General features: G+C 37.8%; 1 protein-coding gene and 1 long non-coding RNA gene across 6 annotated transcripts in view; one reads left to right on the top strand and one right to left on the bottom strand.

Moving 5' to 3' along the window:
* Positions 1 to 3,184: 3,184 nt before the first annotated feature.
* LOC128803555 (uncharacterized) lies at positions 3,185 to 11,071 on the bottom strand. Its single transcript, XR_008435757.1, has 3 exons — positions 10,809 to 11,071; positions 9,641 to 10,629; positions 3,185 to 3,334 (listed from the first exon to the last, which is right to left on the bottom strand). It is a non-coding gene; the product is annotated as an uncharacterized LOC128803555 (long non-coding RNA).
* Positions 11,072 to 11,162: 91 nt separating this feature from the next.
* Positions 11,163 to 22,547, top strand: part of ARMC3 (armadillo repeat containing 3) — a 63,299-nt gene continuing 51,914 nt past the window's right edge. For 2 of the 5 annotated variants that reach the window (XM_053997624.1, XM_053997599.1), the window contains exons 1-4: positions 11,163 to 11,384; positions 17,857 to 17,900; positions 21,235 to 21,374; positions 22,323 to 22,371. In XM_053997624.1, the coding sequence (XP_053853599.1) occupies positions 22,324 to 22,371 (48 nt within the window). In that variant the 5' untranslated portion in view covers positions 11,163 to 11,384; positions 17,857 to 17,900; positions 21,235 to 21,374; position 22,323. The remainder of the gene's footprint in view (positions 11,385 to 17,856; positions 17,901 to 21,234; positions 21,375 to 22,322; positions 22,372 to 22,547) is intronic. The other 3 variants (XM_053997609.1, XM_053997632.1, XM_053997619.1) reach the window with 3 other exon arrangements.

The raw sequence follows: 22,547 nt of genomic DNA, 5'->3' as shown, positions 1-22,547 counted from the left end.
AATCCTCTCCAGACCCAAGAGTTTTGTCCTTGAGCACATATCACCTGCTCTGCCAACTAACAGCCAAACCTGGTAATCAGTTATAACCCCTAGATATATGTGATACAAATATGCATTATATTTTCCTGGAAAGATCTACATTTTGTTTGTTTCTCACACTCTTTCCATTCTTTTGGAGTGTGTTTAGACCATGATTTTAAAGAATTGTCAAGCTGGTTATCAAGCTGCAATTTATGGAATTATACTTGCTCCAACTATCTGACTATAATGTTATTAGAGAAAGTGGAAGTACTTTCTAGACAACAACCCTGTATTTTTCATGTCTTTTGGATAAAAACTACAAATAATGATCTCCTTTTGTACTGCCTCTGTCCATTTTGGACAGAGAATTATCTGTCTAAAAACTGATGTTTGGTTTATATTATTCCATATAAAAAGAGAATAATTAAATTCAGGACAGATCAACACAGAAAAACAAAATCCCCATTTTCAAAGTGGTCTGACAAGCAACAGCTTCTGTAAGGGAAGATTAGTAATGCAACTAATAAATTAGGATTTTACTGAACTCTCTACCTAATGGGAAGTTAGAAACGTTTGTGGCTGGACCTCAAACTACACAGTCAACAGAGGTCAAACACACTGACTGGAACTGAGATGTGGATTTGATTCACTTCACAAAGGAAGGGAGCACTGCTAACTTCCCGTATTTTGGTCATCTTTTTCCTTGAAACTCTTCACTGGAAAGTTCAAAATAATGTAGAGGAGGAGGACTACAAACTAAATGTTTCAACAAAATGAAGGTAGTGTTCATCAAAACTACAGAAAGCCTTGTCCACCAGACAACTATGAGATCCTAGACCATAAATAACTGCATAACTCTGTGAATATAACTACAGGAAAAATCTTTAATAAAACTGTCTACATTGGTCAAAATATTTGCATATTAAATCCACCAAAATACCCCCAAATGCATCCACACAATCATTATTCAGCACAATATATTAATTACAGATTGAACTTGACAGCTATGACCAGTTTCATAAAAGCATTCTGACATGAAGTGTAACCTCTCATTTTACTTATAGTAAAAGATTCTTTTCTGGATTTAGGTGACTTGTTATAAGAATCTCTATCCTTTTTTTGGGATTTAATTACCATATTCTCTCTGTCCTTAGCAAGAAATTGAAAATATGTGATGGTGTTCATTTTCTTGCTGTATGTTGCTTCTGGCATAATAAACACAATGTGGTTACAGCCTTCTATCTCTTTTATCTAAAAGATGTGAATGAATGTACAAGATGCTAGTCTGTGGTAATCACATCCATTACATAACTGAATTTAGACTTCAGACCTGCCAAGTATTTCACACAGCTTGCAGGGCTCCCACAGTTGGCTCCTGCCTGGCCTTCTCTTGCAGCTGGGGATCCAACACACACATGTATTCAGCACTTACACAGATCCTTTGATTTGGTCCATGAGATCATGGAGCAGGAATGAAGCTGTCACAAGCCCATGCCATCTTAATGGAGCCTTCTGCTCACAGAGGTCCTGCTAGGGGATGTGCTCTCAGGGTGCTGCCCAGTTTCCCAGCTGCATGTTAGCACATCACTCAGCGCTCCCTCTGTCCCCTGGCCTCACACAGCATTCTCACAGGTACTGAAATAAATAGGACTGAAAGAACCGATATCTGATATCATGCAATGCACAGAACTTGCAGTTTATTATAAAGCAGACAGTGCAATAAATCCCTCTGTATTATATTTAGCAATGGTATAATTTGTGTCATTCAGGAAAGTGATCTGGATAGTTTTGTAAAACCCCACGGCTTTGAATAAATCACTTCCAGAGTGAAGTATTTGACTGATGAGACACTAACTGTCCTACAGTGAGAAAATTATTCAGGCTGGGAAGATGACAGGTTCAGAGCCCAAAAAACAATACGCCATAGAGAGGCTGGAAAGAACAACATGTACAAAAGACCAAAGGGCAATTGTCACTATCCCTGAGTAATGACCATAACAACAGGTGCTAAACATACAATACAACTATATAGTACTAGCCAATTTCTAAACTGGCAGAAAGCTGAATAGCCAAGTGAAACCCTTTTATAAGCAAGAGAGTCTCATTAGCACATTGAAAGGGACAAATAAAAATGACTAGGTTTTGTTTGCAATACCCATTACAGTCGCCTGCAATGTGAAAGAACTTCCTGTTTTCTACTTATATATGATCGCCCTATGCCATATCTAATATAATGGTTGCCAAGTGGAAAATAAGTAGAATCTGTTGTTAAAATTGTCTGTGGCCTTGTAATGGTTATATTTTTCTCCATCTTTCTTTCCAATGAGATCTCTGTCTTACCAAATACAATATATATCTATTCCAATTTTCCTTCTCAAAGATGTTTATCCTTTCTTATCTAGCCTGCCTGTCATATCTTATTATAATTTACAGAAATCTGAAATACACTGTTCTGATAAACCTGTCAGAATAATAACAGAAACACATATAGTTAATCATTGTGATAGGGTTTTCATATTATTCTGGGAAAGACAGAACTCAATATTATGAATAATGCTAAATATAATTTATATGAATATATAAATCCTTACCAGTGGTTTCAATTTTCTAATGAACTTGAAATTTTATTAGATACTAATTGCTAATAAGCATGATTCATTATGACTTACTCTGCACAGATTTACCATTTGTGACAGTGAAGTAAGACAGCAGACATGGGCACAGATTATTCCTGAAAATTTTTTAAAAAGTTATCTATCTATAAGTCTGCCTAAAAAAGTAGCTATCTATAAGTCTGCCTAATATAAAATACTTGTTCTAAAGAATGTCAATATGTCTGTGTTGGTCTTCAGTAACTACATTACTCTCAGCCTTTTTTTTAATATAGAATGCAACCAGGCTGAGGTAGCTAGAGATAAGGATTGGCATCAAGTTGTCATTTGGGGAAATATTGCATCTAGATTCTTCAGTTCCAGTCAGGGAGACCTGAAGGGAGATTTATCTTTTCCCATAAATTGCTAATGACTTCAACATTGAATTCACAAATTCAGAGAACAGAAAATATAAACCCCAGAGAATGACTTTTTTTTTGTTTGAAAGGCACATTAGCTGTAATCCTAAGCAGATGACTCTGCCCCCTGCACAAATATAGGAAAATCCAACAGAACAAGCAAAACCATTCTTTGATTTATTTCTCTGACTGTTCATGCTCCAGCTTTGTCATCAAGCAATCCATTTCAGCCTCCTCTGTGCACCTTGCATGTTTTCTCATTTTGCTGTTTTTCACTGCAGCTCTTCTTGCTGCTACTGCCTCCTAAGTCACACACAAATAGATTTAGTCATGAGCATTTAATGGCAAAGGCCTTTGAAAATGATAGAACTAATTTCTTTTTTTTGTCTAGTTGATAGCTTGCAGCACCAAACAAAACAGAATCATTAAACGGTTCAATGGACTAACATCAAAGGGAGACACCTGTAAGCAAAATCCTCTATTATCCTTTCACTGTCAAAAGTAATTGTTGCTAATTGAACAAGTTTGTTTAATTGTAATATAGCTCAAGAGACCATATCCTGAGCTGCTGGAAATAGATCTCGTTCTGCTGAAGTCAGCTCTGCTAATCTATAGCAACTGAGGAACTGTCACAAGGAAAACAGTTAACCCATTGCTTAACTGCATGGGCTGCGTGACCAGCTGTTGCAACCAAAAATGTCTCAAAAGTTGGGCTGAACAAGAAAAAGTGGTCACATTAATCTTTGCCTAATTTGATGTGGGAAGCTATTAAATACACACACAGTAGAATGAAAAATGTCCAATAGAATTTTATGAAGGCCAAATTTAAAATATGCCAGCAAATCTGCAAGCAGACATCAGCAATCATTTTGTAAATGCTTTTAAAATCTGATTTCCCTTTGCAAGCAAGCAAGTTTCTCTCCCACCTGCTCAGTTTAACACACCACCACAATAAATCAGCAAGCAATGAAAAGCAGTGCTAGTGTACAGATTTAAACCTTTAGAAAGCAAATAATCATAAATCCAACACATCTTCAAATTGGTAAAAAAGGGAATGCTTCTGAGTACCCTGTTTTGAGTGTGCTCAGCGTCATGTGTCTTGTGTCAGGAACTAAAACCCATGAACTCTCTGGCTTGCATCCTTCCCCTTCTCACTCCTGCTTTAATTCTGCAAGACAGTCCCTGAATGTGAATGGTGAAAAGAACAAGATCCTGGGGTACCACAAAGACAGACCTTATTCCATCTGGGTACATCATTTGTGTATCTCACTAATCATAAGGTAGGCAACAAAACACAATTATATATCTAAAAGCCTTTTCCAATGCCATTACTCTCTGCATTGGAAACCATATCCTCAAGCCTGAACTTCCCAAGTTCTTTGAAAAGTTTCTGCTCTGCTCTAAAAATGAACCATGTAAGGCAACTGACTTCGAATTATTGCTGTTCTGGACAACAGTGATTTTGCAAAACCACACAGCTTTTAGTCCTAGTCCCATTTAAATATTGCAAAAGGTGCATTAGTACGTATCTACTCAGAAATTAGGAATGGGCAAGTACAAAAACTGCAATTCTTTTCGAGTCAAAGGGAGTGCCAGATCCAATGACACCTAACTGAACACAGGAAAAGCAGAAAACAAAGGAGGGCTGTATTGCAAGAAATGTTAGTTAGCATCTTATTCAATATCCTAAATGAAATGCAGCTCTGAAACAATTCTGTGCAGAAATCCTACCAAAACTCCTGAACGCACCCTGACAAACACCTCAAATGGCTGGGCTGATGACCAATTTCTTAACATACAGAAATATGGAGCATTTTGGTAGGCTGAAAATATGCCAAGGTAATTTTCAACACAAATAATGCCAAACCAAGAACTGGATAGTAAACAACACAGGAAATGCGTGAAATTCAAAATAATTTTAAATAAAAATGAGAGTCTCATGCCACTGACTGAAGCATGGCTTATCGTGCTTTTTGTGCTCCTCTTCCACTTTGTCTAGCATTTTTTGGGAACGAAAATATAAGAAGAACTTGGCTGATCTAAATCTATATCTAGATCTAATTGAAAATGTGAATGACACTATTCTAACAGTAAGGCCTGGCTCTGCAACCAGGTAGACAGCAGCGTTGGCTCCTTCCAAGTTACCCATTCGTTAAGCAGTTGGCCAGCAAGATGCTGGGCTCTCATACTGGTGGGAGTCTGGCAAAAGCTTTCCAAAACAAGTGTTTGTAGGGTGTGGGAACAAATAGGTGCACTGAATCTTACAAACATTCCACTAACTGAATGTGATGGGAAAAGGGAAGAAAGCAGCTTGAAGATATTTAGATATCCCTAAATACAGTATCTGACTTCTTGCAATAGTAGCAGACTGTTGATATACTCTCACAACTTAACATCAGAAAGGACAACAGAGAGATACATCCTAGCTAAAAGTAAAGAATGTAATAAATAATGATTAAAAGTAATATACAGACTGACAAATTATTTTAAATAATATTGGTTCATTTCTGAACCCATTTTCTAGACATAAAGGGAATTTCCAGTTAAAAAAAAAACCCAACACAACGGGACTTTCATCCAAACTAGTATCTTTCTTGGGAAAATTTATTTTTATGACTCATGTGCATAACCTCAAGCTTTAAAATGTTTGTTTCTTTTCTGTTTTCTGAATTTAAAAATCCAAACCCTATATAGGGGATTTTTTTTCCTCTCAGCTGCAGTGATATTTTGCTTTAAGATTTTAAAAGTTGCACAGTAAGAAAATGTAAAATGCAACTGTAATTGTGTACTCTGCACTGTTTTTTGAGTTGAGAGAGTTATGTAAATTACAGAGCAGATTAATGAAGAGGAACTGAACAAAAGTGAAAAAATTGCTCAATTTCCCCTACGAATCTGAAAGAAACGCAGGGAGAAAAAGAAAGGGACCAAACCCTCAAATTCTGAGAATTCTATATCTATAATTAAAAGAGCAAAGACTTTGATAATGAATAATTTTCATTCTGAATGCTGCAGTATTGAATCAACTTTAAAATATTCATTAAACTATCTTCTATATTTTGTGACTCTAACCTTCAAATGCAAGATAAGAACAGAAAACAACACAGCCTTGCTGAAACACAGCCTTTGGCAAGACTTCAGAGGATCAGTGATGCTACAAGAATGGAAACAATGCAGCACAATTTGTCCTGAGGACACTACAGAATATTTCATTTTGAAGAATGAAGCTGTACATTGAAATTTGGGCAAGAAAAGTCTTGGGCTTTTTAAACATAATCAGTGTATTTCTTCACTGGCACAGGAGATTGTGGTCTCTGAGAACACCTGATATCAAACAATCTGTCCAGGATGACACTTAACAGTATCCCTGAGAACTGATTCAGTTTAGCCTTTATATGTCTTGGGAAAACAAGGCTTAAAATGTATTTGCTGAGAGATGTGAAAATATTTAGGCAGAATTATCTGATCTGTGTTAGAGATAAGGTCAAAAGTTTCTTTAGTTTCTTCCCTTTTTTCAGTCATTCCTTGCAATCATCCTTCAACTTTTCTGATAATATCTACAGTTTTCAAATACCACTTTAGATAAAAACCATACTTGTACATGTTCATTTATATTAGCTTACAGTGGTCACTCCTAACCTACTTTTACAAAAAAATATGAGTCATGGTGACTCTTATTTTCTTGGGATACATATGCCCTAAGAAATAAGTGTGCTACATATTGATTTCCCAGGTAGCACTCAAGCATCTCCTTCCTGATTTTGTAATGTTTATGTGCTGCAGCAACAAGTTTTGAGGACCATAATGAATTTCGTCTCAAAACACTGTATATGATGAGACCTTCAGAAGTCCCCAGTTTCATTGGCAGAAATTCACCTACAGAAAGACTAAAGTATTTGGTCATTCCTGTTAAATAACTAAATTGGTTTAATTTTATGCAGTTTATTCAAGATTACATAGAAAGTTCAGTGGTCACAACTCCTGGCTTAACGCTTTCACTGGTGAACCACCTGTCCCTCTCTGAGAGTCTCAAACTATTAAGTATACTATTAAGTATACTAATACAACTTTTAGAAAATAGCGTAACACTATCACCTAGAAACTGATGACCTGCAGCCATACCTTGTACCTAGTGCTGGTCATGCTATGCCACATCAGCGCATGTGTATACTTAATAGTACATTAATGTACTATTATTTGCTAAAAGTTATAATTCATGAATTTAATTTTATTGTTTTATAGAAACAATATACATTGGGGGAATATTTTTCAATACTCCCATACCATACACTTGTTCAGGCAGGGTGCCTATGAAAAATGAAAATTTACAAATCTCACTTGCAAATTGAAAGAAGGAAAGGCTTGTTCTCCGTTTTGATTTTTTTTTTTTTTTTCCTAGAGAAAGAGGTCCATTTACATTGATATTGAGTAATTTAATGTGTGAAGTAATACAGAAAACTGAAATGCCAAGCTGATGTGTTGTAAATTCATCACTCCTTAAGCCAGCTGCTTCTTGACAGAAAAGGAAAGTTCCTTTTAAGTGTCTTTTGAGACTGATATGAAACATGTTATATGACAAGACTGTTTGTACTGTATGTCATCAGGTATTTCTAAAAGCATAAATTATGATTTCTTTTTAATGAAAAAAAAAGAATTATTTCATACAAGCATTGCAGCAAATAGCAATTCTACTTCTGATGTTTCAGGAAATGAGAAATTACTCCCCCAGTGGCACTTCCAATAAAAGCAGAAAGATAATTTCAAACACTTTACCATGCAAACTTCCAACACTTAAATTCAACAAGTACTTTCATTTGGCAGTAGCTTATTCATTTAAATCCCTTTTGAAATTAAATATTTTAAATGTTTTAAAATGTTGTTCCCCAATATTCTTTCAAATATGTTTCTAATTCATACTTGGGGAGTGTTTTTTTCAGAACCGTTAAATTAATCAAACTGATTGGCCATGTCCCTTCATAGGACAGCACAAAAATTCCATAATGGCTTTATCAAAAGTTTAGTCACAAAATTTCAGTAAAATGTGTAGCTAATAAAGCTCTTGTAGTTATAAGTCCTTTTTCACTCTATTAGGTATTGAGTTTCTAGGAAGTTCTTTTATTTCATAATCTCCTATCTTTAATACAATATGTATTATTTTGGTTTGTATATTTTTTAGCGTTAGAATAAATTATATTTCAATAAAATATTGAGTTCAAGAAGTGTTTGGACAATGCTTTTAGGCCCATGCTGTTATTCTTGGGGCTTCTTGAGCAAGGCCAAGAGTTAGACTCAATGATCCTTGTGAATCCCCTCCAACTCAGAATATTCTGTTATTCTGTGGATTCTGTCATTTCTGACTCTTTTCCTGTTGTGAGTTTTCATGGCATTTTGTAGCTGTTCTCATTTGTTCTCTCCCTTTGCTTCCTTATTAGTAAGTTGTTACTCAATGACACATTCAGAAAAATTTCACAAAACTAAATTTAAAGATCTTTTTCTTGATATATTTGTATAATTTTGCCAAAACACAGGTAAAAATGCTGCAATTATATGTCTGTCACACAATGTTTGCCACTTCTCATGGCAAACACAGATGAAAGTAAAAATACCAAATCTTCATTCTGTCTCTGCAGGCTCAACTTTCTCCTGGTCATCTGCTGCTGTCCATCTTCCTTTCTGTTTCACGAAACAGACTCACATTCTTCACAAAATTTGTGAAAAGTCCTGGCTACGAGTCTGAGAGTACCTGTGCATTTCCTACCTGTAGAAGACACTTTAGTCTTCAAGGACAACTGAGCCCATGGTTCCATGTGAGTGTATTGAAATGTAGGGTGAACACGCACCTGAAAACCACATCCCTCCTCTTTCACATGGACTCTGCATCTGTATATCTTTTATGTGATCACTCATATGAAATACAGAAAATATCTAACCAGCTAGAAGTTGGCCAGAATTATGTTTAAAATAGCAATAAGAACTACCATTATTGATGACAAGAAAAAGACAAGCTTTCCCCAGTAATGGATATTGTGTTTGGGATAAGGAGATCCCAAGCAGCAACTATGTACCAGTGGGCTGCTTGATCACGGTATCTCCACACCCACAGCAAGATGAGGGACAGAATTAGAAAAAGAGAAGTGAGAAAACAACAAATGGCTCAAGATAAAGACTGCGTAATAAATTAAGAAAAAGTTTTAAAAAACCCCAACGATCTGCAAAGACTTAGCACCTCCCACCAGCAGGTAAGTGCCCAACCAGTCCCCACGCAACAGCTACCCTGGGAAAACCACCCTCTAGCTTTAATGCTGAGCCTAATGTGATTGGGCATAAAATCACCCCTTGGTCAGTTGGGGTCAGCTCTCCCAGCTGTGTCCCCTTCCCAAACTCCTGCCCACCCCCAGCCTACTCCCTGGCAGGGCAGCGTGAGAAACAGAGGTGGCCTTGACATTGTGCAAGCACTGCTTAGCAAAAGTGTAATTGGCACAATTTTGGTCACAAACCTACAACGTGGCAACATACAAGCTGCTATGAAGAAAAGTATCTGCAGCCCAGCCACACCCAGCACAGAGTTAAACCCAAATTTTTGCCTTTACTATTTACAATCATAGCACCTACCTGTTACTGTGGTGCCTGTTTAGAGAGAAGTACGTGAAGAAGTTAGGGAAGCTGGTGACTTGCCTCTACCAAAAGGTTTTGCTTCCTTTCCTGCCAGGGTGAGACTCTACTAACCATTGTAAACCTGAGACATCCATTGGTCAGGCTTGATGGAAAGTCAGTCAGTCACAAAGTCTGTGAAAACAAAGTATGATTTCCTCTGTCTCCAGAGGTACAAGTCAGTATAAATTGCTCTTGTCTTGTCATGGCAGTTGCTTTCCAAGGAAGATGACTATAAATCTCCATAAGTTTTCTATAGGAGTTATGATGTTAAAAGTGGAAGGAGATGCCTTCATATGTGTCTTGCCTATGGCTGAAAATGTCCCACTGGCTCTTTTGTTATGATGGTACACATTTGTCATGGTGTGAGGCCAGGACATGTTTCTGCCATGATCTCAACAGAATAATATAGCTTATAGAAATAGAACTAAGTTTATACTTGCAGTGTAACATTGTAAGAAATCTGGGAAGAAAGCAATGATATTTGTGATTAAAAGGAATCACAGGAGAGAGATGGTAGCAGCTGTAATTTCTTTACCTATTGCTACCTGACTTTGAGGCCCCCAAATGATTATATTTGCCTGTTTTCTGTTACTCCTGCAGCTACTGATAGCAATTATGCTGCATTTCAAGTAGAAAATGTTATTTGATTTCAGAATTCATTCCTTCCAAAACAGCCCTGGCTGGCAAAAGAGAACACTGTAATGAATTATTATTCTGAGACTAGCAGAATTCTCCACACGGCTCAGCGTCCTCCATCACCAGCCTAGAGCTGAGAAGAAGAGGTCGCCCCTCGGGCCCCTGCTGTGCCTCTGTGCTGATGTTCTGCCCACGGGGCTCTGCCAGAGCTTCGCCTGCGCCGTGCTCTACCTCGTGGAGAGGTTTTACCCATTTCTCCTGAAAACTGCTGGCTTCCACTTTTCTTTTTTCTTCTTTTCCCCATGAATGCTCTGAAAATAAACATTGAAACAGGGTAGAGAAAAATCACGAAAGTAAGGTGTGAACAAACAAACTTGCAATTTTTTGACAGACTGCACGTTTGTTAATTTTCAGAAATTGTGTCTTTGGGTGAGTAAGTAGCCTTTGCCTTTAGTCTGCAAAAATAACTGATTCCTTTTTCCATCATTACCCAGGGCCCATCAGCAATAACGACTTGAAGTTTCCCTCAAAGCAGCGTCACTGGCACTTCGGAGTCGGGATAAACTGCGAAGAAATGGATTTGCATGTGCCACGGCGAAACGCTTCCCCGAAGGCTGCTGGGAATTCACATGAAACGCTCGAAGCCGTCGCCCAGGGACAACTGGGAGAGCGGAGGGAAGGAGGGGCGGGGGCGGCCGGCCCGGCTCCCTCAGGCCCGGCTCCCTCAGGCCCGGCCGCCGCCGTCTCCCGGCAACGGCGAAACAGCGGCGCGGGCGGCGCTGCGCGATCGCCCCCGGGCGGCGCGGGGGGCGCGGGCGCTGCGCTCCGCTGGCTGCGGGGCAGGGGCGGGGAGCGGCGGCGGCGCTGAGGGCAGCTGGGCTCGGGGCGGTGAGCACAAATCACCGGGTACAGCCCCCGGGTCGCGGCGGTGCCGGGGCAGCATCGGCGGTATCGGGCGGGCGGTGCGTTACCGGCCGGAGTCCTCGGGCCGTGCCCCGCTCCCGGTGGGTCTGGCCCCTCGGCACTTGCCAGTGAACTGAGGGCCACGTGTCTGTAGACCTTCAAAGTAAGTTAAAGTTTTAAAAGGTTTCGTGGGTTGGTTTTTTTGTTTGTTTGTTTGTTTTGGTTTGTTTTTTTGTTTGTTTGGTTTTTTTTGTTTTTTTTTTTGTTTTTTTTTTGTGGTAGTATCCTTCCAAGTACCGGTGACAGGATAGATAAGGTCAATGCAAGACTAATTGAAAGAGAGTAGTTTTAGATTAGATATTGGGAGAAAATTCTTGACTGTGAGGTTGCTGAGGCACCGGAACAGGTTGCCGAGGGAAGTTGTGGATGCCCCATCCCTCGAGGTGTTGAAGGCCGGTTTGGATGGGGCTCTGAGCCACCTGGTCTAGTGGAAAGTGTGCCCTGCCCACAGCAGGGGGGTTGGAACCAGATAATCGTCAAGATTGCCTTCAACCGTCATTCTAAGATTCTATAATTTTTTAAAGCCATACATTGAAGTTTCCTCCAACCACAACCAAAAAACCCACTAAAAATGGACTGTCTGCATGATAAGGATATCTACCCCTTTAAGAACAGAAGTGGCAATTGCAAGATTTATATTAAAGTTGTGGTGTTTAATAACAGCTGAAGTGTATCAGTATGAACATAAATAAAATTTAAACACGGACAGAGAATAGCCTGCACTGAAGGGCTTCTCACACTATTTCATATTAGAATCTGGGAGTTTAGGAGCTGGTGTCAGCAATTGGTGGACGCATTCAGCAGATCACTGTACCAGTATTTTTAGATATGAATTGGAAGCAAGAAACTGAAAAATAAATTTTATGTAAAAATCTAGATAGATAATATGGAAAAAGAAAAATAACAGTTCACTTCAGGTGAGACATGGAATTTCTGTGTGACAGTAACATGAAAGGTATGAAATCTAAAATTCTATGGATTGGAGATGAGAATAAAAAAAACTCGATACAGAAGTTTTCTTTGAAAGAACAGTAACAGGTGATTAGGCTATTAGGGGGAAAACCTCACCTTATTTATTAATATTTCAAAGGTTTTGGGACTTTTGTAGTTGGGAATTTCAAAGCAAAATATGGATCAGCTGGTAGAGAAGTATCGTCTGTAGTACAGAACTCTAAATTTTAAAGTCTTGGTTATCTGAAATTATCATTTATATGAGATAGTCTGATTATTATGGTAAAGATATCTGCTTTCTATTGTTCATTGACAGACAGCAAGATCACTTTCATATTTATTGATGAAAGCAACATTTCCTTTTTTAACTTCCTTTCATTTTTGTGATTTTTATCATGTTGCCATTTTCTGATTATCTAATATTCCTCTAACACAATGAATGCCAACATGGGCTTATATGTCCACTGTTGTCCTTAGGTTTGCAAATCTGCTACCGGCATATTTGCCTTAAACTGCAGCAAATGTCTTTTTTTTTTTTTTTTTTTTTTTTTATTGTAAACATAATAGAGCCTGGTAAATGAGCAGTTAAAATGAAACAATTGGGCTACCCTTGCAGACATAACCATCAAAATCATGAACGTGATAGTAACACATCTGAGACAGTTCCCGTGTCAACAAAGAAGTATGAGTACAATTTTGTACAAGGCAGAAGAGGCTTCATGTGGGATGTTCAGCAGAGGTCATCCATATTTTCAAAAGGACTTAAAAATGCTTATGAGGATGATCTTTCTAAAGCAAAAATTCAGAAAAGGAAACAGCCAATACATTTCTTTGAAGATAAAATTATTAATAGAAGCAGTTTCCATATCCCTATATTCTTACCGGGTCTTGGAAAAGTAAGGGCTAAACTTAGAGTTTATCTCATTTCCTGGGGTTCTACTTATGTTGTGGCGTTCTTTACTCATAATTCATGTGTGTGTGTGTGTTTTGTGGTTGCTGTCTTTTTTTTTTTCTTTTAATTGAGTCCCCTTTACAGCTTGCAGAAACTCTTTTGTTGCCTTTGCTATGTTGCGTCACAGCCATTTTTCAGAGCCTATTTATACTGTTTAAAATAACTTCATTTTCTGAAAAATACTTCATACTCTTGAGCTATACTTTAGTTAACCGGATGGTGACATATGGCCATGTCTCTTCTTGCTCTTTTGGTTGTACTTGCATAAACTGCATATTTGCAGTGGTAAACTATTTTACCAAGAAAGGAAAGAACATAGGATTTCAGTATGTGCAGTGTGAGAAATCCTTTGATTAAGAGTGCAGTTTTGCATCCTTCAAATAGACAGAGACTATTATATATGTAATATACATATGGATGAAAAATTTATTATAGATAACATTATTATATATTTATTATGAATTAAATAGAGATGAGGAAAAACATTCTTTTTGTGTTTCATTTAGGATTTTTATTTGTTAAAAGCCTGACTAATCTATAAAATTTCACTATAAGATATAATCATTATAATGTTTTACAATTTTTATTAAAATGTTATTCAATAAATAACATGCTGCTGGGACATGATTTTTCTTTCTAAATCAATCTGAGCACTTCGGTCAACAGCACGTGTCTTCAGAAAGTTTGCAAGGCTCCTTTTTTGATCATCTTTTTATGTAGATAAATCTTTAAACATTCTGGTTGAATTTAGATACATGTTTCTGTAGTTATTTATACTAAAAGAGGCCCTGGGGAAAGATCTTGACTAATTAGAGGATTGGGAAATTACCAGATGTGAAATTTAACAAGGTCAGGTGTCAGGGATGGGACAACTCTGGATGTATGTATAGGAAAGGGACCTGGGGGTCCTGGTCAATGACAAGCTGAACCTGAGCCAGCAGTGCCCTGGCAGCCAGGAGGGCCAGCCCTTTCCTGGGGGGCATCAGGCACAACATGGCCTGCAGGGCAAGGGAGGGGATTGTCCTGCTCTGCTCTGCTCTGCACTGGGGTGGCCTCACATCAAGTGCTGGAGGCAGTTCTGGGTGCTACAATATAAAAAAGAGATTAAACTGTTAGAGTGTCCAAAGGAGGGCCGTGAGGATGGTGAAAGCCTGGAGAGGAAGCCGTGTGAGAAGCAGCTGAGGTCACTCCTCTTGTTCAGCCTGAAGGAGACCAAGAGGAACCCCGTCTCCCCTGCCCTCACAGGGAGAAGTGGAATGTCAGGCAGTGGTCTCTTCTCTACGCCAATCAGTGACAGGACTTGAGGGAATGACCTCAAGGTGTGTGAAGGGGGGTTTAGATTGGATATTAAGAAAAATTTTTTCCCCCAGAGGGTGGTTGGGCAATGAAACAGCTCCCCAGGGAAGTGGTCGGAGCACCAAACCTGACAGAGGTCAAGAAGTGTTTGGACTCTCAAGCACATGATGTGACTTTTGGGGATGGTGCTGTGCAGGGCCAGGAACTGGACTCAAAGATCCTGATGGGTCCCTTCCAACTCAGCATATTCTATGAGTCTGTGTGGGAAAAAATTATTCAATTTTTTGGAGGAAAGTAGAATTCTTTAGGCTAACAAAATGAAAACTGAATGGGGATAGGTTTGTTACCTTCAGATAGAGGAAGGGCGTGATCAGAGGGCTGGAGTACCTGTCCTCTGCAGACAAGCTGAGAAGAGTTGGTTGTTTTCAGCCTGGAGAAGAGAAGGCTCTGGGGAGACCTTAGAGCACTGTCTAGTACCTAAAATGAGCCCACAGGAGAGCTGGAGAGGGATTTTTACAAGGCATGTAGGGATAGGGCATATGGGGGAATGGCTTTAAAAATCCAAGAGGGTAGGTTTAGGTTAGATAGTCACTCAGAGGTTGGTGAGACATTGGAACAAGTTGCCCAGAGAAGTTGTGGATCCATCACTAGAAGTGTTCAAGGCCTTCTTGCATGGTTACCATGGGGGTTTGAGCAACCTCGTCTGGTGGAAGGTATTCTTGCCCATGGCAGCAGGGTTAGAATGAGATGATCTTTAGGGGCCCTTCCAACCAAACCATTCTAGGATTCTAAATGTATTCTGATTCTAAATATGTAAATATATGTGGAATTTATATAATATACTATATAGTATGCATAGAATATAGTAAATATATATTGTATAGAATAAATATTTACTATAAGTAATGTTTTCATACATGCCAGCAAAGAAAGTAATTGAAGTAATTGAACAACTTTTTTTTAAACAACTTTTTAATGAGAGAGGTGGGAAAAAATCTAAGGTTTTTAAGATATAGCGTGGTAAGCGGGCTGTGATGGGGAGGGGGACAAGTCCACTTGTTCAGAATGTCCCTTTCCCCCGGTGTCCCTCTGAAACTGACAGGAGGAAGCATTCATTTTAATTCATGTAGATTGTCACAGCTGGCTAAAATCTTAGGAGTCAGACCATCTTTGCCTTCTGAATGGGAAGTGTCCTGCTATTATAGCTCAGATAGTGGTTGTGTAACTACTGTCTCTCATTTGGTTTAGATTAAGTCAATTTTTCTTTAGTCCATTTCTCATGGGATGAGGGATTTCACTATGCATCTCAGACATTTAGAATCACTCATGAAAGTCTCCTTGATTCATCTTGTCACAGCTTGGATTCTCCAAGGATAGATCCTAGGTCTGATGTTATTTAATATGTTCATTATCATTTGGAAATTAGCAATAACATAGAGAAAAAATATTCTGGTGAGATTAAAATAATTTGTTACAACTAAGAAAGACTTGTAGAAACTTCTGAGAGGTCTTCTGCAGTTGGGTGAACTAGTAACACCATGAAATAAAATCCATTTTTGATGAAAGCAGTGTAATTTATACTGCCAGGAATACTTGGAACAATATATTCTTCAGTAGTAAATCTAAATTAATTGTGGTTGACTGAGAAAAATGAGCTGTTTACCATATGTGGATAACTTAGTGAAAATCTTCACTGAGGAAACTGGGTAAAAATAAATACCCTGAAAGTTACAATGTCACTTGAATAAGTCAGTAGTGATCTAGAATTGATTACAGTATTTCTTGTTAGGTACATAATATCTGAGAAAGGTTTAACAGTCACAGAGGGACTCTGAGACAGGAAACATACATGTCTGGAAAAGCTATATGGAAAAAAATAATTAAGACAGCTTAGAAAGGAGGTAAATCAGAATGTGCAGTGACTTATAAAGGAAGGTAGAAAAGATCAAGTCAAAGCATCTGGTAACTAAGGTTGGAATATAAGAATGAAGGGTTATTATGTTGAATTGAATAACACACTTAAGCTATTTACATATTTTTAAATCTAAGGAATAGTACCTTATACAGTACACTTGACAATTGAACCTGTGCTGTAGCATGTCTAAGAATGAGGAGTAAAAGGATTAGGCATTTATGTGGACAGTAAAAATAGCTACTATTGTTAGGAAGAACATAAAAACTTTAGGAGATCTAAACCATGGTACTTTAGGGAAATAGAGACCCTGTAACAGATGGAAGAAATCTGACTTTCAGGATTAGTTTCATGCATTTATCAGAAACACTTGTCTGTTGTCATTCTGGAGCCTGGATACTGATCAGCCATGTGGAAGACTGTTCTTATTCACAGAATCACAGTGTGGGTCAATTTGGAAGAGGCCAAAGTGGGTCATCTGGTCCAACCTCCCAGAGCACATTGCACAGGATTGCATCCAGATGGTTCTTAAATATCTCCAGTGAGGGAGGCTCCACACCCTCTCTGGACAATCTGTCCCAGTGCTTGATCACCTGCAGAGTAAAGAAGCTTTTCCTCATATTCAGGTGGAACTTCCTCATCATTTTTTCAACAAATATACACATGCACACAGATAAAACAGTGGAAATTCAAAGGCCTTGACTTAATTGGTCTCCCATATAATGTATTATTTTCATATGGCACAAATATCTATATCTGCAGGAACTGAATATTAAATTGGACCTGCTATCTCTTTTTAACTCTCCTATTATATGAAGCCAAGTTTTTTAATAGTGTGGTAATGCTTGCACTGTCATGACAACACAGGGAAAGGGAAGTCTATTGATCCATATTTAAGGAGCTGGGCAGAAAAAAAGATGAAAGGAGAATTTGGGAGAAGGAAAGGAGTTTCAAGACTATTCCACATTATTCTCTTAATTAAGATGAAGCTATCTGAGAATGATGAGGATATTTAAGCTGGTATACAGAGGACATATTGTTTTATGGACTCAAGAAAGGAATGAGATTGTCTGCTGATAATATGATTATCTTTTAATTCCATTGGAGAACAGCAGTACTAATATGTCTATACAAAAATCCATTGAAATAATCAGTGATAATGACTGATTTATAGGCAATTTATAATGTTATCACAAGAAAAAAAAAAGTTTCTCTGAGACAAAAATAAACAGCTATATTTCAATTAAACTTGCTCAACTAAATTGACATTATGCAATTATTACCTGTAAGGCAACAAGAATCTCACTTGTGCATCATTTTCAGTAAGAACCTGAAAATCGTGGCTAGGTTGTAGTAACATGTATTGAGACTATCTTAAAGTATTGGGCTGTTAATGTGAAAGTGTAATAAACAACTGGTTAGAAGCTATTTCTAAAACCTTCTCCTTGCATTGCTTTTCCACAGGGGTAGTTGCTCTCAGCGCAGACCTCTGCTTCCTTGACTAAGAGGTAAGTTTCACTGCTGGCAGTGCTTTCAACTTATTCCTGTTCTTTGACTCAGCTCTTGCAGTATGTGCTGGGTCCTAGGTTTGCAACTGTTGTTTAAGGTTTTAGAAAACAGAGGATGCAAATGGAACAGGAAGTGTTTTCTAAATGTATTGTCTCATTTAAACCCAGGAAATACTACGTTCTTTAAGTGTATGCAACAGGACTCTAATAGGGCAAAGGAAGTATTTGTAAGACTTCAGTGTTTCAAAAAGAAAAACAATCAGAAATCTTTCCTCATATTTCAAAGTAGTATTTATAGATTCTTTCTTTGTTAAAAGTCACTTGCTAGCCATCATCTTGTGTTTTTAAAAAATAAAAAGTGTAGTGACTAGAAATAAGTGGGTATCTCAAATTTGCAATCTAAGAAACTATTCACATTGAAAAAAGCAGCTATTCACATTAAAGCATCACAGTAAAAATAAATAAGTACAGGGATCAGGGCCATCATTATCTTATGATCTAGTACTTGGAGTCTCCTCCTCTGAGCAGGCATCTGCAGCAACTCTTTCAAAAATGAAATAAATTTTCTGTATTTTATTTGACATGGCAGAGATGCCAGTTCCTGATAAAATAGTTAAGAAGTTAGAGGTTTCCACTTTGAACCAAAAAATCCACATTTGTGACCTTCAGCAAAATAATTTTCCACTCACAGGGTGAATATTCTGGTCATAGAGATATTACTTGAGATGTGCCTGTTCCTGCAGCCATTGCAAAAAAGACAAGGTGGCTGTGTTTGTATGCCTGGTTCTGCTAGTGTTCAGTCTGCTATGATAGTGTCTGCCAGACCTAGCCTGGCATGTGGATTCATGTGGAGAAATGGGGTAATAAACTTAGTTCACAAACTTAGATGTCAATGTAAATACATGAGCTAACAACTCTGGACTCTGGTCTTGGTCCAAGGAAAAAGTAGTTATTTTTAAGGTGCTATTCCATTTTAGATACCTCCTTTAAGATGAATCTGCCTTAAGAGCTATTGAATATGTTGACTAGATATCCATCAATTATCAAGCAGAGTGATTAACTTTAGTGCTGATACTTACTTTAGTTTAATGGACACTACTCATAGATTCTGGATATGGGTTTAGCTTAGGATGCTCACACCAGAGTGGTTCTGGTCCTGTGGGAAAGCTAATGAAGTTCAGAGTGAAACAGGGAAGTGCATACTGAACTAAGGCACTAAGAATAGCGAGAGCTGAGGGAGAGCTTTGGGGATTGTGGTTTTGGAATGAGGATTTAGTTAGACATAATGACTGTCCTACTGCTTGAGAGACACCACCTGATTGCACCACTGCACTAAAACTAGGTCGGAGAAAGAAAAGCAGGCTAGTTTGTCTACCACTGAGGCAATAAATTCCAGGTGAAGGACAGGAAGTAGCATAGAATGATAACTTCATGGATTGCTTGGCTATGTATTGGCTACATCTGTTAGGTCAAAGTACTTTATTACCTTGAGCTCTACATGATTTAAAACAATCAACCCTTTAATCTCAAAAAACATATGTAGAAAAGGCATGCTCCTATGATTCTAGAAATGTGCAGGGCATGAAGTAGAGGATATTACTCAAATGAGAATATTATTTTGTCTTTAAGATTTAGAATCATTTAGTTTGGAAAAGACCTTTAAGAACAAGTCCAACTGTTAACCTAACACTGCCCAGCCCACTACTAAACCAAATGTCTTAATACCTCCAGGACTGGTGACTCAGGCACTTCCCTGGGCAGCCTGTTCCAATGCTTGACAACCCTTTTGGTGAAGAAATATTTCCTAATATCCAATCTAAACCACCCCTGGCACAACTTGAGGCCATTTTGTCTTGCTGTATTACTTGTTATGTGAAATAAGAGACCAGCCCCCACCTTGGTGCACCCTCCTTTCAGGCAGTTGCAGAGAGCAATAAGGTCCCCCTGGGTCTCCTCCAGGCAGTGTTAACCCATCCAAGCCATGAGCAGCAAGTTTGTCCAGGAATTAATTAATTTAATTACATTTACATGTAATTATTATTAACAATTTAAATTTTTATAATAAGTTTTACAGGTGACATTAAGCCAGCACTTCATAGATATAAAAATTTAAGTCCTACTACAATTGTTTTCCAAATTCTAAATATTTAGATTGGTAAACTGAGAATCAGAAATAGGCATACTGTAAACCTACTATAAAAAGACAGCATGCAGTTATCTTGGAGGGAAAGGGATTTGCGTAAAGAAGCTCTTTTATGGGTCAGTAGCATTTCAATACCTGTACACGTTGATTATCTGTGATAATTACAGTTCAATGCAGAAGATACATTTTTAATTATCTGTAAGCCAAAGAATTCCATGTCCATCATTCCCTCAAGTCAGAGAATGACCACTGAATACAGAGAGCGTTATGGAAACAAAGCTCACACCAACACTTGATGGCAGAGTGTATTGAAATCTGTATTAGTAACTGCAGCAAAATAGACTGAGGGGCATAACCGACAGTAAAGTAATTGACCTGTTCTCTCTGCTTGTTGCCACAGATGACACTGCTTTTTTTTAAATGACATTTTTTAAGGGACCAAATATTCCTGAACACTAAGAAATATGTAAAAGTTTCTTAAAAATATGCTCAGAAATTGGATGTATTTATACAGAGTGAAGAAATATTTGCCATTAGAAGCCTTAGTTATTCTTGGTCTTGAAATATATATAATTTGAATCTGAGAACATTAATTATATAACATTATAAATAATTTTACATTAATTAATTTTTTAAATTAGTTGGTTTAAACTTAATTAAACTCACTCAGAATTAAAATTGCCTTTTATGACTGCAGCTTAATTTATATCTGAAATGAAATGAGCTGAATTGAATGATTCTGAATATGTGTCCATATCTCCATACCAGCATTTAGCACAATTTAAATAACCCAGATTTCCTGAATGTCCATCTAAATCTGGTTCTTGCATGCGTGCATGATTCTTACTTTCTACAGTGACTGCATAATTCAGAAGGTAGTATGTCCATCACACCTGTTGAATATACTGTCAGTAATTTGTCCTTATGCTTTTTCTTATATAAATTTATTTGTCTCTGGCCAAATCTGTGCTTTCTGAAACACTGAATCTCTGTGTGTGTGGTTCATACATGTGTGTGTGTAGAGATGCAAAATGGTAAAGCAGATTGGAGCTGAAAAGTCTTTGGCTGTGTGGATCTTCCTCTCAAAACTGTAATTAGTGACCTGCCTATGAAATTTTAAATTTCAGATCTTTTTTTAGGATGTGCTTTATCAACTGCTTTCATTAGTGCTGTGTTACAATTTATTTGTAGAGATTGGTAGAGGAGCAGTACCTGGAAAATTCAAGAAGAGCTGCAAATTTTTGTTGAAAACAACGAAGAATAGCCTTGACTTTTGTAAGCAGCCAGGCTACAGCTCATGTTGCACCAGAAAATAATCTCTTATACCAGAGGTAGGCTCTCAGTAAACTCTGGCTGAGGGTGAATGTGTGGTCTCCCTTTCAGAACTAACTGAGGAATTAACAAGGGGTACTAACAGTGCACATTTCACTTTTACACAGTGTTAAAACAAACTTGAGTTTGGCATAACTTGGATTATGTTCTATGCATAGCTAGTGCTAGTGGCTCATGTTGCCCTTTACTTTTGCCTGTACCTTAACTGGAAGGCTCTGCTGAAGTTTTGCAAGCTACATGAAATTAGGTCCACATGAGGTATTACATCTATATGCTTCAGAAGCTGCTATTAGATGCAGCTGAGAAGGTCTTCTTGCTTATGTGCATGTGTGCTAATACAAAAAGAAAAATAAGACAAGCTGGATGGTGTGTAAATAAATGTAACTTTTTAAAATCAATTCAATTTATACTGTGCAGAACTGTTTCTTAATACCTGCAGATCTGATTTTTGTCTCCTGTGAAATATGAACAGAGAATTCAAATTGTATTTGAACCATGTTTTCAAGATAGAACTTGTTTGTATATTCTGCAGTTGTATGGAATGTTTGCCAACATAGGATGTATAGACAAACAAGGGGAAATACCCTAAAAGGACTTTCAAGTCCATATATGATTTATAGATGCAGATAAAACTAATTTACAGAAAGGGATGTTCTATGTATTTGTACCACATTACAACCTGAGCCTGTGCTGTCTGAGGCCTTTTTATCTATGTATGTTGTTGACAGATGTATTTTACCAAATGTGTACAAATGTTAGAAAGAGGGACTACTTTCTCTACAGAAATTACTATGTCAAAGAAATTTTCAGACTGATTTGGTGGGTCAAATGAATAAGAAACTCTGTCTTACAAGGTTCCCTGAATCACTCGTAAACTGGTTCCTAAAACACAGAAGGGAGTTTGTTTGCCTGTTTTTATTTTTGTTTGTTTATTTGTTTGTTTTTAGAATGGGTAAAAAAGTAAAGAAGGAAGCAGAGTCTCCACCCAAGGATGTGGTAAGTTTATAAACTGCTATGTGCTATAAAATAAACATTACACAATTACAGGCCCAGCTCTACCGTCCTTACATAGTTCCTTATTCTCCTAGTTTACCCACTTTATTCTAAAAATGGCTTTTAAAGATGTCTCTGTTTCTGCTTTTCTTGGACAGCATACAAACCAGAGTGACTGG

The sequence above is a fragment of the Vidua macroura genome, chromosome 1, assembly GCF_024509145.1.
Source record: "Vidua macroura isolate BioBank_ID:100142 chromosome 1, ASM2450914v1, whole genome shotgun sequence".
Classification (NCBI taxonomy): Eukaryota; Metazoa; Chordata; class Aves; order Passeriformes; family Viduidae; genus Vidua; species Vidua macroura.
Note: the sequence above shows the minus strand (reverse complement) of the source record. Positions and strands in the feature narration are given on the sequence as shown.